The 18608-nt window shown below is 39.3% G+C and overlaps 1 protein-coding gene across 1 annotated transcript in view; it reads left to right on the forward strand.

The window, feature by feature from the left end:
* The window catches only part of FRMD3 (FERM domain containing 3), a 334062-nt gene that overhangs the window by 260463 nt on the left and 54991 nt on the right, over positions 1-18608 (forward strand). Inside the window, exons 7-9 of the mRNA XM_036739138.1 lie at positions 7711-7798; positions 10085-10173; positions 18505-18568. Of these exons, the coding sequence (XP_036595033.1) occupies positions 7711-7798; positions 10085-10173; positions 18505-18568 (241 nt within the window). The remainder of the gene's footprint in view (positions 1-7710; positions 7799-10084; positions 10174-18504; positions 18569-18608) is intronic.

Raw genomic sequence — 18608 nt, forward strand, 5'->3', positions numbered from 1 at the left:
TGTATCAGTAAGGCAAGATTCATGACCTGGAAGACAACCAGGAACGTGCCTGTATAGTTCAGAATCGCAACGTATAAGAGATTCTCTAGGTAGAAGGCAGAGGAAGTATAACATTTATTTAGACACTAGAGGATCACACCCCAAGACCAATAACCCCAATTTGACATAGCAGTAATTGTATTCCAAAACCAAATTATAATACAGTATTACAGCAAGGAACCAAGTCATCCTGTAACCTTCCTCCCTGCTGGGGCCTTCCCATAAACACTCATGCATCCCAAATGTCTGCTTGCCTGTGTTCTCTCCCTCCTCAGTTCTCTGGTCTCCATAGCTCCCTGGTTTCCACTCTCTCTGTAGCTCTGTCATCTTGGAGTTCTTATTTTTCCTCCATGGGCTGAATTCTGAATTCTGACCTTAAGGTGGCTACCTTCTGGGTATATATATCTGGGGTTTGGTACTTAGTAAGTAAAGAGTGTGGACCTGGGGATTAGCTCCTAGTAAAGGGTATAGGCCTGCCTAAAATGAACCTCTAATCAAGCTTCCCATAATTGGGAAGGCCTGAGGCCTATTGAATGGGTGGGAAAAGTCTTTAATAATCACTGATTGGTATCACAATGGTGTAAGCCTGCCTCTAATCAAGAATCCCTTAATTAGCCTCACCTGAGGCCTATTGAATGGTTGGGAAAAGATCTTTAATCACTGATTGGCATCACGGTGTCCATGGTTATACAGGTAAGGTGGCAAAGCTGGCTTTCAAACTCAGGTCCTCTGACTCTAAATCCAGTGCCCTTTACACTTTACACTTGATTTATAGCATCATTGCTTTAGGGCTGTGAGAGACGTTAAAGGCCCTGTACTCTAGGCCCCTCATTTTACAGTGGAGGTCACTAAGGTCCATAGAGTTTAAGGTACTTGTGTAAGGTCATACAGGCAGAAAGTAGCAGAGTGGGGATTTGACTCAGCATCTTCTGGCTTCGAGTTCAAAAGTTTGTTATTAGTCAGATGACAATTTTGGCCACCTTCAAATCACCCCACACAGGATGCCACCTACCCGCATGCTTAGAATCGGCTTTCTGAGGGGTAGATATCATTCCCAGCCTCCCTAGGCAGGCTGTTCTTGCAGGGGCAGCCATGAAATGAGAGCCCTCTTTCTGAGGAAATCTTTGATCTGACGGTAAAGGTGTAAAGGGTTCTTTCTGAAATTTTTGCCACGGAATCCAGAATTAAAAATACATGGAGGGGCTATTAGTCACTTAACACCTACTAAATACCTTTCTTTATATCACATCAAGTCTAAACATCTCAGACCTCTCATCAGATTCTCATTTTTCACCTGGACTTCTCCGACCGACTCTCCCCACCATTCCCCAGGAAGCTCATTCTTGGAATAGCCTCATCATCCTGCAGGATCTCATCAGCTTTGGGCCTCCACCTTCATCACTACCCTTTGTTTTTCTGACTGAAGGGTGGGACCATTTAAGAAGAGAGCTCAGATCAGACATCTCCTCATTTCTCACCTGGCTGTCCTACTTTGGGACTTCTCCACCATGCCCCCATATGGGTGCCTTCTCTGGCACATAGTAGGCACTTAATAAATATTTATTGATACATCGGTCATGGTGTTGATCAGGGTTCTTAAGTATTTTAAGTTGTTTATTTTTATAAGGTTGTTATTATATAAATTATTTCTTAGTTGTCTTCAGTCTCTTCCTTTTTATCAAGGTCTTTGCTGCCTGTAAACATCCTCTTCTCTCCATTAATACTGCCACTCAGTTCAAGCTTGCTTACTTGGACTACTATAATTGTCTCTTTATTGTTCTCTTACTTCTCTAATCTATCCCCCCACAATTAAGAGCCAAGATATGTACATACTAGAGAAGAATGGGTTTTGATGCAGAAATGTGCTGGGGATGACTCAAACCAGCTGAGCTCACAAGAGCACATTGTTCAATTTTCAGTGTGAGCATTTCCACCTCAAAAATTGGAAAAACATAAATCAGGGCATGATTTATTGTTTTGTGGATTGTCTAGACTTGAGAAAGTGATGGAGAAAATGTCAATAATGTAGATTAACCTTAAAAGTGTGTCATATATTTGCCCCCCCCACTGGTTGTTAAATATTTAGCAATGCACCATTGCTGTGGTCACATAATGGATGATATATTTTGTCAGAAGCTTTTTCTGTATCTATTGAGAAAATCTTATGATTTCTGTTTTTTTTATTGATACAATCAATTGTAATCCTTATTTCGAATAATTAGGAAAAATATTAAAATCTGAACAGACATAACCTAATTTTAAGACAGAATTAGTTTTAAGTTTTCTCATTTCCTTCTTTTTCAAAAGAAAGATAGGTGTTAAAAAGCTTGTAACTTCTCATAATTGGGCGAGTGCCATCGCCAGGTGGTTATTTTTCCTTAGTTCATCTGCCAAATAATTTAAAGCTTTCATCCATTTATGCTAATAGTTGTCATAGCAACTTAAAATTGTCATGACCCCACTAAGCCCTTTATGAAGGTTTGATATGTATTTAAGTAGGAGGGAAAAATTGCTGGTCAACCAAGGAAAATGAGTAGAAAAAGCATCATGGACTAGATTTTCATCCATTTACCTTCTGCTAATATTCATGTCAGTTTAACTCAAAGGGAAACCATTCTTTTTCGTTAGAAATTTCTTTGGATTTCAATGAATGTTTAAGGGTTTCTTAAGATTTATTCTAAATAATCCCCAAATATTCATTGAAAAGCCTTTCTCCCATAAAGAGAAACAACCCTCATTTTCTGTATTAAAATGTTCTTGAAAAAATTATGTTTAAAGTGAATCTATGTGTATATTATACTTTGCCAACGTCTTCCGTATGTTTTAGTATTGCTTTTTCCTTACTGAGAGTCTCTCAGGGTGTTTTTGTATCTCTCTCTAGTGGGCAGTCACTTCTGTGACTGACTGTCCAATGTACATATTAAGTTAAGGCTATGCTTTATTAAGTTTGAAAATTGATTATTGTTCTAAGTACCTACCCAATATATCCCCCCATTAGATTGTAAGCTCCTTGGGGGCAGGGACTATCTTTTTTTCTTTCTTTGTATCCCCAATGCTCAACACACGGATATACAATTGGGTATTATATACCCAATGCCTGGCGCATGGTAGATCCTTAATAGGTATTTATTGACTGACTGACATATAAAGTGAGGTGGACAGATCAGTGACTAGGATTATCTTTTCTTTTTTTTAACGGACATAAGGAAGTTAACCCAAACCAGGCCCCAGGCAAGTTGTACAAAGTGTATCCTCAGTGGAGGAGGGAAGGGCAGGGCAGATCAGCCTGCCATCTGGTAGCTTCCTATTTTTACTAATTATTTTGGCTTAACTAATCTTTGAGCTCTTTTGTGCCTGTGCTTGTTGGGAGGCCCAAATGGGACAATGCATGTCAAGTGCTTTGAAAATATAACAATTCAGGGCAAACGTCATTGTTTTTGTAGTAGTTTTATTGTTATTCCAAAAGACTATGTATACTAGCATGCCCTTTAAATTTGGCACCTGGTACAAAGCCCTAAGTGGGCACAGGGCCTAGCACCAGGAGGTGCTTAATAAATGCTTTTTTACTGACTGGATGTCCTGCCCTAGCTGGAGGTCTGAAGTCAGTCTATAGAGATGAACCAGAGAAGCAAAAGCATAAGCTATGGTTCTAGAAGCATGTTTAGACTGATTAGGGTGACAAATAGAAAGCAGAACCCTGCTCCTTATAATACATCATGGGGCCGCATGATTAGGAGTTCAACTGTAAATACTATAGGATTTCAGAGAAGGAAAAGATCCCTACGGTTGGGTATGGTCTAACATAAAGTAGAGAGTGAAAGTATAGTAATGAGTTATGAAGTGCTGTTTTAATTCAGGGAAGAAAGAGATTACTTCTAACTGGAGGGCTGAGAATGAGGGAAGTTTCACTCAAGAGCTGAAAATCCCTTCTACAAGGCCCCTTCTCCCCAATATTCACTTAGCCTCTCCTTGACTACCCCCAATAATGGGGAACTTACTCAGAGGCATGTGATTCTTTTTTTTTTTAACAGAGCTCTAATAGTTGCTAAGTTTTTATACCTAGATGATGTCTTATTCCTATGAACTTCTACCCACTAGCCCTGGTTCTGTCCTCTAGTGGCACAAAGAATTAGTCTATTATTCTTCCACATCAGCTCTTGAAGACAGCTATCTTGTCCCCTGAGGTCCTCCTTTCTCTAGCTTTAAAACATTCTCAGTTTCTTAAATCAGGGTTTCAAGCCTCTCCACCATCCTGGCCAACCTTCCCTGGACAAAGTCCATTTTGTCATTGTCTCTCCTAAAATGTTAGACCTAAACCTGAACTTGACCTTCCTGGTACCTAGAGGAGAAGTGGACTGCCGTCTCTCTTCTTGTAGACGCTTGACTTCTATTAATGTAGCCTAAGATTGCATTGACCGTTTAGGAAGAAAGGTAAGGAAAATGATGAGAGGAGGCTCATGGGGTAAAAAAAAAAGCCACTTTGTATTTTGATGAAAGGCATTTGTGCTGTAGTGGATGGAGAGCTGCCTTCAGAGTTAGGAAGTTGAAGGTTCAAGTCTGATCTTTGACACATATTGGCTGTATGACCCGAGGCAAGTCGCTTAATCTCTCAATTGCCCCAGGCAGTTCTCTAAGACTAAATGTTATAGAGCATATGCTGATATTCTTTGGCAGAGGGAGCATGCTCCCTGCGAGTCCCCTATACTAATAATATCACATGCCTGACTTAAAAAAAATCTTAGAAAATTTAAATGTAAATTTCTAAAACTAAAACTCATATCAGACACATAAAAGGACACAGAGGGGATTTACTCTGGGAAGTTAGGTTTAGCCAAAGGGCCACACTTGAGGACCCGGAGGGCCACATGTGGCCTTGAGGCTGCAGGTTTCCCACTCCTGACACCTTTAAAAATACTTCTATAAGAGGCTGAATTTTGAAAATAAATTTATAGTGTGTTGCCAAGGTGCTGAATCATAGATAAAGAAAATGAACTCCTTTCCGGACCATAGGAGTACTTATCAGAATGTAACAGGGCTGTGATTGTACGTATAAAAAGAGCAGAGATAATCTCTTCTGGTGATGTTAGGTCCTGAGATGCTTCAGTACACAATCCACTTAGTTTCAGCATCAACCCTGGCAAATGGACTGAAAGCTGGTTTGGGCGCACATCAGAAACACCAGATTTTAGAGCTGTTCTTGGTCTAGTGCCAGATAAAAGAACTCCTTCCATGTATTGGAAGACACTACTAGAATAGATGCAGAAACTGATTCGAGGAATAAGAACCAGTAGTTGGATTCAAGGGATGACTTCCATTCTCCTGGGAAAGGATGTTTACTCAGGGCAGAAATTATTTCAGGGGTATTGGGGAAAGAAAGAAGAGATACCTGGTGAGGGAAAATCACCTATCTTTGGGTCTAAATACTTGGAAAAACTCTCCAAAATTGCTTTCCCCCATCATTGGAAATACATTAGTATTGGTGACTGTCTTGACAATGGATGCCATTCACTTCTCTCAGGGAAGAGTCAGCACGGTGCTTGTGTGCCAGTGGCATGAAACCAATTTACATCAGCGTCCAGAAATCTTCTTTAAGATGGTCTGCTGTAAGTAAGGAATACAGGCCATCTCTCTCTCTCTCTCCCCTCATTTCTTCCTCTTCCTCTTCTTCTTCTTCTTCTTCTTCTTCTTCTTCTTCTTCTTCTTCTTCTTCTTCTTCTTCTTCTTCTTCTTCTTCTTCTTCTTCTTCTTCTCTCTCTCTCTCTCTCTCTCTCTCTCTCTCTCTCTCTCTCTCTCTTTCACACACACACACAGAATAGCTCTTTTATTATAACAGTTTGTAAAAAGTGGGTGTATAGTGGGTAGACACCTAGCTTTAGAGTTAGGGAGACCTAAGTTTGGGGTCTGCCTCTGACACATACTGGCTACGAGATCAAGGGGAAACTCAATGCTTGAACCTCTTTTTAAAGGGTATAAATTTGAGTTGCCAGTCTACATCAATGGAGAAAACTTACATCATGAGAGTTCCTTAGGATGATGAAATCATGGGCTCATGCTTTAAACCAAGAAATAGAAAGTGTTGCTAGTTTTTTAATTAACTAGATGTTTACTAGTTAGCTAAGTATTTATTTTCACTCCCAACATAATACAGTGGTGAGATAATTTGGCTAAGGAGTATAAGACCTTGTTCAAATCTCACCTCTTTGACCGTGGGCAAATAACCTAGCCTCTCTGGTCATCAGTTGCCTCATCTGTGAAATGAGCTGGACAAGAGGGCCTCTGAGGTCCCTTCCAGCTCTAGATCTATGACCCTATGACCTCTGGATCCCTGGAGTATCCGGGAGGGAACAAGGACAAGAATGGCCCAGGACTAGATGAGTGTGGATGGACTGCAATCGCTACCAGCAGAGGGAAGTTATCCTTATAGATGAGATCGCAAATGCATTGATGTTTTCTTTTAAAATAAGAATGAAAAACTCCTTTGGGGAAATGGAATTTTCTAAATCATTCTGTTTTTGTTCTGTTTTCTTTCTCTGGGATTTTGTAGCTCTAGAAAGGATTTTAAATTCATAGAATTTTAGTTTGTAAAGGGCTGTAAATTGTAAACTGAGCCCCACAGAGGTTAAATGACTTCTCCAGGATCACAGGCCAAGTAAATGGCCCAGTGGAGAGAATGCTGCACTTTGGGTCCAGAAGACCTGAGTTCGAATACTGCCTCAGTCATTTAATAGCTGAGTGACTCTGGGGAAACCACTTCACTTCTTTCACCTGTTAAATGGGGTTAATAATAACACCTACCTCCTAGGGTTGTTGTGCGGATCAAATGAGATAACGTATGTAAAGTTCTTTCCAAATCTTGGAGCTATATGAATGTTAGCCGTTATTATTTTTAAATGGCAGAGCCTAGATTAAGAGCTTAGTCCCAACTGGGAAGAATACCCAGTCATCTGGTACCTCCTCATGAATCCAGTGTGACGTGCTGAAAATACTGCTCTTATTGGAATGGTGTTAGGATTTGGAAGACGTGACCTTGGCACTGATCTTGGTTTCAAAAGGTTTTAAAGCAAAAAACCAAAGAAACAAAAAAACCCAATGAAAACAAAACTATAGCATTTTTCCTGAATCTATTCTTGAAGGATAGTACAGGTCTTACAGGAATAAGACATCCCTTAAAAAATAGGAGTCTCTGATGGAAAGGATGATTTCTCCCACTGGGGTGCTATTTTTAGCTCTGTGTCTTAGTTGGTCTTGTAACGTGATTGCTGTGTTTATCCCCCTAAGCTGAAAGGAATGTCATTTACTCTGGATAATCTGAAATGAGTTGGGAAGGACAGTTGCTGAGGTTCATTTCATATTGAGATTGACTTTGCCTGGCTGTATTTGTAAGTTAGTTGATAATCTTGATTAACTGTATGGGTCACAAGAGTGCTCAGGAAGCGTACATCAAACACTACTAGGTTAAATGTGGAAAGATTAGCCAGAGAACAACATAGGAGCAGACATTTTTTTGGAAGGTCAACTCTTGATGATAAATAGGGTTTAGTTCAAGTGATTGCCTTTGAAGATGGGTTTTTCTCTCCCTATCTGCTTCTGGCAACTACGGTCTATTGAATGAAGTGAGACATATTTTCTATTCTTTTCATGATTAACCACCCTTTTCTTGTGTCATTTCAGGGGCCAGAGTCCTCCAGTTGCTGAATTTAACTTACTACTGAAAGCACATACTTTGGAAACCTATGGGGTGGATCCCCATCCCTGCAAGGTAATTTCTCAATCAACAAATATTTATGAAGCACCGTCTATAGAACAGACATTGTGCTAGACACCAAGCCCTACTTGCGAGGAGTTTACATTCTGATGGGGGGAGCAATAAATACATACTAAAATATAGACAGCATAATGTCTAGCAGGGTGATTTTTGGGTAGCAAGTGGTCCTGCTAGCCAGACACGTAGTACCCAGCCTCTCTGGTCCTTTCCTAAGGAATATCCGGTGAAAGCAGTATTCTGCATCAGGAAAGAACACAGATCTGTAAGCATGGCCATCCTCCAACCCATGGCCTCCACTCTCTGAGAACTCTGGATAAGGCCGGTCTCCCCTAGCAGTATGTTGTCATAACATACTTCAGAGTTGCTTCCAAGTGTTCCTGGCCCCTCCACAGGGAGACAAGGAGTGTAGGTTAATGTCTTTCTTGTTTAATTGTGATAACATGATCCACTTGGTCTGTATTTTTTTTTGTCACTTAGAAATTGTTTGCTCATCAAACAGACAGCTTGTTCTCTAAGGTCAAAGGAATCCTAATGATTTTTGTAATGGACAGACTACTGGATCTGGAGTCCAAGTTCCTGGGTTCAAAGGCTGGCTTTTTCACCTTCAGACATTGAGCAAGAAATTTTGCTTTGTGGGAATTTTGTTTTCTCAACCATAAAATGAAAGGGGTTGAACTTAGGTGACCTGAGTTCTCTTCCACCTGTAAATCTGTGATCCTAATGCTAGTATAGACATTAATGAGTTTCCAAAGAACGAGTTGGGAAGTGGGTGAAGGAAAAATTAGAAGCTATATGGAAACACAAGATATTTTTGATTTTTGTGATATGGAAACACAAGATATTTTTGATTTTTGTGTTTCCACATGTAAATTATTTAGCTGGTTGAAAAAGTCTCATCTTTTGAGCATGCTCTAAAAGCCTTTTTATGTATTTGAAGGAATGTTTTATGAGAACAAAGTGTGCTCACTGTTCAGCATGCCAAGCCAACCACAGGGGATCAGACAGACATGTCAAAATAAGCCTTTGAATTACACTTACTGAGTCATCATTGTGTGGCAAGGTGGGTGGGACCTCAGAGGGCACCCAGTCCAACTGCCTTGTTTTATTGATGAGGAAACCGAGTCCCTGAGAAGTAAAGTAGATTGCTCAAAGTCACGGAGGTGGTAAAGTGTCAGAGGTGGAACTGGAACTCAGGTCTTTGGATTCTGGAGCCAGTGCTCTGTCATAGGGCTCTGGAAATATAGTTCACCCTGGCATATGCAGTGACTTGTTCTGTCCTCCCCTCTCTAACCTCCCCTACCCAATATCTATTTAATGAATTTAGTTTTAACCACAAAACTGACCCTCTGTGCTTTCCTAACTTAATCCTTAGAATCTTGTCTTAACTATGAAGGTAGTAATGGACACATTAGACAGAATTTCAAATATAGACAAAGAAGTCAGTCTTGGGCAGACTAAGATGTGATTTGTATCTACTTGGGTGTCGATCTTAACTTGAACTCTAACTCCCATTAGTTCAGAAATTTTGGGGTGCTTTGTCTTTGCTTAGCATATGACATACTTGGTTTCCAGAACTTCCTGGGCGTTAAAGCACGGTGCGGTGGAAAGAACAGTCTTTGAAATCAGACATTCTTAATTCAAATCCTGCCTCTCTGACTCACTGCCTGTATGATCCGGAACAAATAGCTTAACTTCCTTGGGCCTTGTTTTCTCATTTATAAAATGAGTTGGAGTAGAAGGTTTCTCTTCCAGCTATAGCTCTGTGAGCCTATTGTCTATACTAGCTAAAAACTATTCCTTTTAAATTCTTATCCTTTATGCACTAGATATCCTGGGGAAATCCTAATTAGTTAGGTATCCACTTACAATTTTTAATCACTGAGATTAGCATGGTATCTTGTTACCTCTAAGAAACAGCAATATGGCTAAACCTACGTGGACGCATGAGGCAGTGATTGTTTTTAAGCAATTTTATCTTCCAGTCCAAGGACTCACAATGAGACATCAAAATGCTTTTGTGAACTTGTCTGTAGGATATCCTGTTTTGTAGGGAGATAACAGTGGGGAGAAAGAGGAGCTTTTGTCTGTGCCCCATTTTTGGCCACCTTTGCCAACATTCCCTGTGAGTCTCTGCTCTCACAAATCTCACTGTTCAGAAAAGCTTATGGAAGCATTTGCTCAGTGGCCTATCCTAATAGGAATTAACCTGGCCTATGGGCAACATAGCCATATTATGCTATTTATTTTAATTTTTTAAAAAAGTTCTAATTGTTTTTTAAGGATTCAACAGGGACGACGACATTTTTAGGATTCACTGCTACAGGGTTTGTCGTATTCCAGGGAAATAAAAGAATCCACTTGTTAAAATGGTAAGTGTTTCTTTCAGTAGTTGGAAAATTAAATTATTTTTTGTGCTTTAATAGAAAAAAAAACTTTTGCATGTTTTAAGACACTGAAAGCATAATACCCAGTTTTCTTTGCCCTAACACTTCAGTATAAAGCAATTGTAGTTCATGAGTGAAATACAAACTGAATTCCTTGGTTGTTACATTGTTTTAGTAGAGAATCATGTTTGGGGGTGAGCATGTGTCACTATCAGGGTTTTGGAATTCTGGCTAGACACACTCTGAGAGAGGGGAAATGGTGCAGAGGGTTTTTCCAGAGATATAGCTTCTAAGGATCCTGGATATGTCTTTCATCATGGCCCAACCCCTTAGGGAAAACCTTCCTGGTTCCAGGGCAGCAAGTTCAGTTACAGTCAAATATAATACCCTAGGAATACCTATACCACAACTCTCCTCACTGCTATTCCTAGGGTAATAGGAGATGATCATTGGGGTGTGTGAAGGCAAGCAAGAGGAATATCCCTGGCGTCCCAGATTCCCAAAGAAGCTGTTTAGCCACCCCCCTCACTTCCTCCCTTCTTCTTTTCCTCCTTCCTTTCCTTCCTTTCTTCCTTCCTTCCTCCCTCCCTCCCTTTCTTCCTTCTTTCCTTTTTCCCTTCCTTCCTTCCTTCCTTTTCTCTCTCTTTCCTTCCTTCTTTATGCTAAATATATCCATCATAAAACATTCAGCTACAAAAGAAAAATGAAAAATTACCCTAGATGAACCGTAAGCATTTATTTACAGTTCATTTTCTTAAAAAAACATACTATTCACTTCCATGACTTCTTCAGAACTTTTTTCTTCTATGTATTTCTAAATTTTGTAAAATTGCATTTTATAATTTATCTTTTTACAATACTCTGTTAATATTCTTTTTACATATACATCATTACCCACAATCCTATCTCTCCTATACTCTTGAGTAGAAGCCCTCCCTTTAAAAAATACTATGTATTGTCAAGCAAAACAAATCAAGATATTGGCCACATTTGAGGTCCCTCATCCTACTACCATTAGACTGCTTCATCATCAGTCTTTTTTTTAACCATTTGTACATGTTTCATCTGTTGTGTAACAGAATTAAAGTTGTAGTGATCACATTATTTTCCAAATAAACACACCAAATGCAAGTTATAACCGATCAGTGGTTAAGTCCGCTGAGAGGTCTTAATAAGCAAGTGTTGGCAGGCAAACATGTGGAGCATTGTCAGGAAGTCCAGCATGCATCTGCAGGAATATGCATGTGTAATTACTTGCTTACAATACTATATGGTTACATATAGTAATGCAATATTGAGTCATCAAATTTTATTGCAGGAAAAAACCACAAGTTTACAATAATCTATTAAATTTAAGATGTGTCATTCTCAAAAAAAATTTTTTTTGAAATGATGCAAATTAAAAAAATGTTAAAGTGTTAAAGAAAGTAGATTTCCAGAGGGGCACTGAGTAATGTTTTTTTGAAAAGGGGGTGGTAGGCCAAATAAGTATGGGAACCTCTGCTCTACTACAAGGGTTCTTATCATCGGTCTTTTCATGTCTTTATTGATCCTTGTTTTAGTTAAAGTTCTAAGATCTTTCTGAATTGCTTCACCTCATTATTAGGGTCACTGGATAAGTTGTCCTCTGGAGGCTGATCATTTCACTCTGTATCAGTTCATACAAGTCTATCCATATTTCTCATTCTCTGCTCTTTCAATGTTTCCTTTACATTACTGTAGTTTTTGACTAAGGTGTTCTCATTTCTCCATGCTTTGGTACACACAAGTCTTCCGAAGCTGTCATATTCATCATTTCCTACACTTCAGCAATATATCGTTGGAATTATTTGCCACAATTTGTTCTACCATTCCCCAGTTGAGAGGCACTTTGTTCCTGGCCCTTGGCTACAACAAAAGCGTGGTGCTACAATTATATTCTCTTCATATACCATCTCTTTGTGAAATGTAGAATTATATATCAGCCAATTTTCTGAAAATACATCATCCTTATTGGATCTATTCCCTTTCCTTAGACGTAATTTGGTAACCCCAGGTAGACATGTTAATGCTATCACCTCATACTTTCCCATGGTCCTTAGGGCTGTGTCATAGCCCAATAACTGTTGAAAATGGTTGGTATGAAAGCACTACATGAACTTTTCCTCATCTGCACCCAAATTCTCTTCCTTTTCCCACTGGTCTTACATTTAAGTCTGCAGAATATCCAGACTTTAGATGGGATGAAAGAGACCTAGAGCCTTCTTTGAAAACATGTCATCAAATATTTTGCCTCTAATAATTTTTTTTCCTGCTACTTTGCAAATGGAAAGGACCTCTTCCAGTGAAATTTGGGACCACAGTTTTCCCTCTTTATTTCTCTTCAGCATACTTCCTCTGTTGGGACCTTAGAACCTAGTTAACTGGCATGGAAGAAAAACTCTGCTCTGGGTTTTAGTCACAAACTTTCCATAAACCAGAGTTTTTAACTTAGATTGTTCTAATCTAAGCATATCTCCTTAGAGAGAGGAGTAAAGGTGGGCAGAATTATTCCATAACTTTGAAAGTGTCTATCAAACCAGTTTCAAATAGCAATTTATAGTATTCCTAAACAAAGGAAATTTCACAATGTGGTAAAGCATCTAATAGAACTTGGGTGAAATTCAGTTAACATTATTTCATCAGGCAGATCAGAAATCACTTAACTTTTGGCATACCCTTGCAGGGTATATATTTTCTCATAACCATTCAACCCCTCTTGGACCACTCCCTTTAGGTATTCTCCTTTCCAGTTCATCAAAGGAGAATGCAAGAGATACTAATTAATTGACATGAATTAATTGACATAAAATTAATTGACATAATTAACATTATTTGACATAATTGACATAAAAATGTCATTAATTTACATAAAAAATGACTTGTTCTTTTTCTCATTCTGGTCATTACTTTAACCTACTACATTGAGGGTCCTTCCTGGGCTGATCAGAAGAGAGGGGCCTGGAGATAGGGTAGAAAGATTTCATTCCAGAACATTGCTTCAGAATTGGTAATTAAGACTAATAAAATCTTTCTTTTAGTCCAAAGGTTTCAAACTCATATCATTTAATAATGTTTTCTTAACATTTGCAAAAAGGGATGGAGTTCATCTCCTTCCAAACTGGTTTCACTACAAATCTTATTCTGCTAGAATATAAGTCCATTTCAGCATTCAGATTATACATAGAGTATTGCAAAAAGTCTTAGTCCACATTTATACTTTAATAGCTTAAGTAGTAGCTTTAACGCTTTAATAACTTACAACTTACCTAAGACTTTTGGGACACCCCATATAGGTAGTTAAATTATAGCTACATAGTCTTATTCATATGAGCAGCTTGGCTTAGGTTAATGCATTGCTCATAATTTCATAGTCTTCCATTCTATATTTATTCCCAACCCAGCTTCTTCCTGATATTGCTGTGGGCATTGGGAAATATGTGAGTTCCTCTTCATCAGAGGTTCCCAAACTTATTTGGCCTACCACCCTCTTTAAAAAAATTACTCAGCACCCCACCTGGAACTCTTCTTTCTTTAACCCTTTAATGGGTTTTTTTTTTTGAAATTTGCATCACTTCAAAAAATATGTTTTCTTTAAAGAAAATGATGCATCTTAAATTTAATAATTTATTGTAAATTTGTGGGTTTTTTCTTGCACTGAAATTTTGATGATGCAATATAGCATCATGTAACCATATAGAATCGTGTTGTAAACAAGTCATTACATGCACACATTCCTACTGATGCATGCTAGACTTCTTGATGGTGTACTACACTCTCATATGCTAACACTTGCTTGTTAAGACCTGTTGGCGGACTTGACCACTGGTTATAACTTGCATTTTGTGTGTTTATTTTGAAAATAATGTAATCACTATGATTTTACCTCTGTTACACAACAGATAAAACATGTACAAACAGTTTTTCAAAATTTTCTTCTCTTCTTTATGCTACCACTGCCCCCTTATTTTTATTCATTGCCCCCTCCAATTGTACCAGAGACTACTACTGCCCCCCTGGATCATTCTGACATCCTCCTGGGGGGTGGTATTGCCCAGTTTGGGAACCTATACTCTTCATGAGGGGGCTGAAGGAGGAGTCAGCTCTTCTTTCCCTGTCATATGATTTCCTGGAGTCAATTCAATGTCTTAATATAAACATGGCAGCCAAAAGGGTTATTGCCATCTTTGGCTGCACTGAGACGGACACATTGGACCGAGTGAAGGAGATGACAGTCCCTTTTATTCTGTCTTGATCAGACTGTATCTGTAGGATTATGTTCACTTCTGGTTGCCACATTTTAGGAAGGATGTTAATAAGTTGAAGTGCTTCCAGTGGAGAGTGAGAAGGATGGTGAAACATTGGAGCCTGGGTTCTAGAAGACCAGATGGAGGGGCAGCTAAGTGGTTTAGTGGATAGAGCACTGGCCCTGGACGTAGGACCTGAGTTCAAATGTGGCCTCAGATACTTACCAGATGTGTGACCCTGGGCAAGTCACTTAACCTTGATTGCCTAAAAAAGAAAAGAACAGATGGAAAGAAAACTGTGAATACTTAGCCAGCAGAAAAAAAACCTAAAATCATGTTACACTGAACCCATGAGGCAGCTATGTGGGTGAAGTTTCTTAAGGAATACACATCTTCCAGGTCTGTCTTGTGTATGCTGGATTAAACTCATTTCACCCTGCCGCAAATTAGTGACGTGGCTGAAAGAGCAATAGACTTGGGTTCAAATCCAAGCTGTGTCACTTGGTAGCCTGGGTAACCTTGTCAAGTCATTTAATTTCTCTGGGTCTCAATTTCCTCTTCTGTGAAGTGAGAATATTGGATTAGGTGACCTATAAAGTGCCTTTTAACAATAATCTTATGATCCAGTCCTTCCTTGGAACCAGTTCTTCCATACTGGCTGGTATTCTGTTCTAAATTGGGTTCGGTTCTAATTTATAAGTGTTGTCTCTGCACACAGCACAGCCTCCACCTTAGGGTTTATGTTCTCTTCTGGATTCCTCCCTGTACTGCTTTGTAGAAATCTTTCTTTTCCAGGTCCCTTCTTTCTGCCGAAATTCCTCTTTGTGTTTGCTCCTCACTTTTCCAGCTGACTTACCTCTGACCAATTAATGTGTTCTTCACTTACTGCCCATGCAGGGGCTTTTGTTCACATCTTCCTTTTTCTCATACCTGATTTCACTAAAAAAACAAACAAAAAAATCACTTCCTATCATTTTCTTCCCTGGTACGCACTCAGTTGAAAATCATAGCTTTATACTCACCCTTTCCTTTCCCTGCTTCTTCCACTGCAGCTGACCCCAAGAAATTGTATTCCAGAATTGTTTTTTCTTCCAAAATTAATGTTCTCAAGACCAGAACTGGGAAGAGGCAAAATATGAAAATCGAGCTCCTGGTGACTTACAATTCATCATTGTGACGTGTGGGATTTGATTTATCAATCAATCATTAAGTATTTATTAGCCATTTCTGTGTCAGACACTGTGCTATAGGTGCTGAGGATACAAATACAATGAATGAATGAAACGTCTCAAAATTAATCACCACATGACAGGAAGTGAAAGGATTTATGTATTGCCATTTTGAACATACATATTTATAAAAATAATACCAAAAAGTGTCTCTCATGGTATCTTCTTGCATGTTGCATCATTGGCAGTTGCCCATCTTTGCTCAAAGCCCTCATTTGCACTTAGATGCCGTCTGTTTTAGCTAGCTCCTTGTCAATCTTTCGCAGCAGGCTTTATTTACCACATGAGGGACATAGGATTTCCTTTTTGAACCTGCTTGATCCTCCTGTGTTTTTCCCCTCTAGTGAAGTCCATCTCATTTTTAACCAGTTTTAACATATACAAACATATGCTCAAAGCCTCATCCCCTTCTTTGCTAAACAAGTTGCCAAGTATGATAAGTTAACCAGCTTTATGGTGACCAGTTAGAACTCCTCTTAACTTCAGTGAAGGGTTAGCTTGCCTGGGTGGAGAGTGGTCTTTTCCTGTTCACCAAAGAACTTCACGAAGAAAGGGTTGGTTTGGAGATGCCTCTGCCCTATTCAGTCTTCTACAGGAAGACTGGAGTGGCCCAGAGCAAAATCCCCAAGGGTCTTGAATAGTTACTGACCCAGATTCTTGACTGTGGAACTCATTGTGATATACTCTCCTTTTCACTCCTAAGCAGACATAAGAGGTTGCTCCCAACGTTGAACCCAAGACTTAAGTTGCAAACCAACCTCTGGAACTTAGACAGTGTTTGATAAGTATTTGGTGAATGAAAAATAGCTCAGCCCATTTGCCCTGTTCCACTGAGCTTTTTGTTGTGCCACTGTGGTTCTTAAAATTTAATGCTGGTAGTATCCAAAAAAATTATAATGGGGTCTTCCTCTTGCTGTTCTCTTATATATTTATTACTGTGGTGAGTGGATTGATTAAAATGACTGAAGGGACAAAGATTGGAGCTTCTGAGCATATTGATTTATTAAGCATTGCATGCCAATTGCCTAACAAATCGGAACTAGGCCTCCTCAGCTTGGCACTGGATCTTGAATACAGGGGGAGACAAGTTTTTGTGCATTAAAAACAATAAATCAAATAAGGGCAATTAATTAAAAGAAAACAATTAACAAGGTATAAATCAGGATACAAAATTAGGTAATCTGATTTCTAATTGGAGGAAAGATTAGGAGCTTTCTGAGTTGGGAGGAGGAAACAGGTACGATTCCCCGAAGTTACAAAAAGGTGTCCTACTTCCCCCAATTATTTGTATTCAATCAAAGGAACATGGGAACAATAACTTATTGACCAGTATTAGACCAGATAACACATACGGGTTGTTTGAGATGAGTTGTGAGAAAACTCCTTGCCTCAATCTTCAGATCTGACTGGGTTTCTGGTCAACACAACCTAGATCTTTAGTTAAGCATCTCTAAACAACAGGTAAAGGTGGTCCAGCTTCTCAGTCCCAAAGGGTGGGTTTAAACAATGCAATTAGGTTTTCTTACAGTTCCTATAATTGAATAATGTTTTCTCACAAGACAGAAATTGGACTAGACCCATAACTGAATAGAAAAGGAACTGGGCTAGATCCAGATTTGAGTCACAAGATGGTATCAGTGTGGTTCACTCAGTTCCCACAATTCCTACATTACCTGAATTCCAGAGCTGAGGGACCTTGTTCTTCCTCTTCCTTCTGTTCAGAAAGATTAACTATGTGGCTCTACAGCCTTTACATGGTTTTCTCCCAAATCCAAACTAACTTGATCTTTGTTAATCCTTTTGCTACCTTTTATCTACTCACAAATCCATCCATGGTTCAGTCTAGAGCAGGCAATATTTGATTTTATAAGTGGAAACAACATTATTGCTCATTTCTTCATAACCACTCTCCCACCTTAGGGTAAGCCAAGGCTAGCTTTGCAGGAAAGTTTCATTGGAATAACCGTTCAAAACAATATGGAAATCATTGTTCTGCCCTCATTTTGCCATTCACTGTTGTGTTTCTAATTTGGTGAAAATGTAAACAATTTTTCCATGCAGATGGAGGGCAGGAATGAATGGTTGGTCTTTCAAGTATGTGTGTGTGTGTGTGTGTGTGTGTGTGTGTGTGTGTGTGTGTGTGTGTGTGAGAGAGAGAGAGAGAGAGAGAGAGAGAGAGAGAGAGGCAGAGAGAGAGGGAGAGGTAGAGAAGCCAGATACCATATTATTTCATCCACCCCAACTTGAAATGACTATTTTTTTCCACTTCCCCAAATAAAGCCACAAATAAATCTTGATATGATTGCTAATAGAGGCATAGTGAATACAGTGAATACAGCCAGGAAGACCTGGGATCATATCCTGCCTCTGACACATGGCTGCGTGACCCTGGTCACTTAACCTCTCAGTGCCCTAGGCATCTCTAAAACTCTAAGTTACAGAAGAGCTGCTGATTTGCATCAATGGAGGGGTCCCCCACACTGATGAAATAACAGGTCTGGACCAAAACAAGTTTCATTTTGGCAATGTACACAATGCCCCTCAAAATTCTCTGAAGGATGGTGGCTCACATACAATGAAAAATTGAGCAACAAGGTAATTTTGAGCCACCTTTGGAATCGTCTCTCAGGAAGAAAATTGCTGTGTAATTCCCTTTCCCATTTTTCGCCACTCATCGGGTCTTCACTGATAATAAGATGACATCTTGTTTCAGAATGGCCTGTTTGGCATTTGTGAGGCAGCCAGATTCCTCCAGGAAAGCCACTTACCCTTGTTAATGGCCATTTTTTTTCTCCTTACCCAAAGAGATTTTCTTTCCCTAGGCCGGATGTCTGCAAATTGAAGTATGAAGGGAAGACATTCTATGTGATTGGCTCTCAGAAGGAGGTCAGATATTATTTTTCATACCATCTGTTTTCCCCCCCTT

The sequence above is a fragment of the Trichosurus vulpecula genome, chromosome 9, assembly GCF_011100635.1.
Source record: "Trichosurus vulpecula isolate mTriVul1 chromosome 9, mTriVul1.pri, whole genome shotgun sequence".
NCBI lineage: Eukaryota > Metazoa > Chordata > Mammalia > Diprotodontia > Phalangeridae > Trichosurus > Trichosurus vulpecula.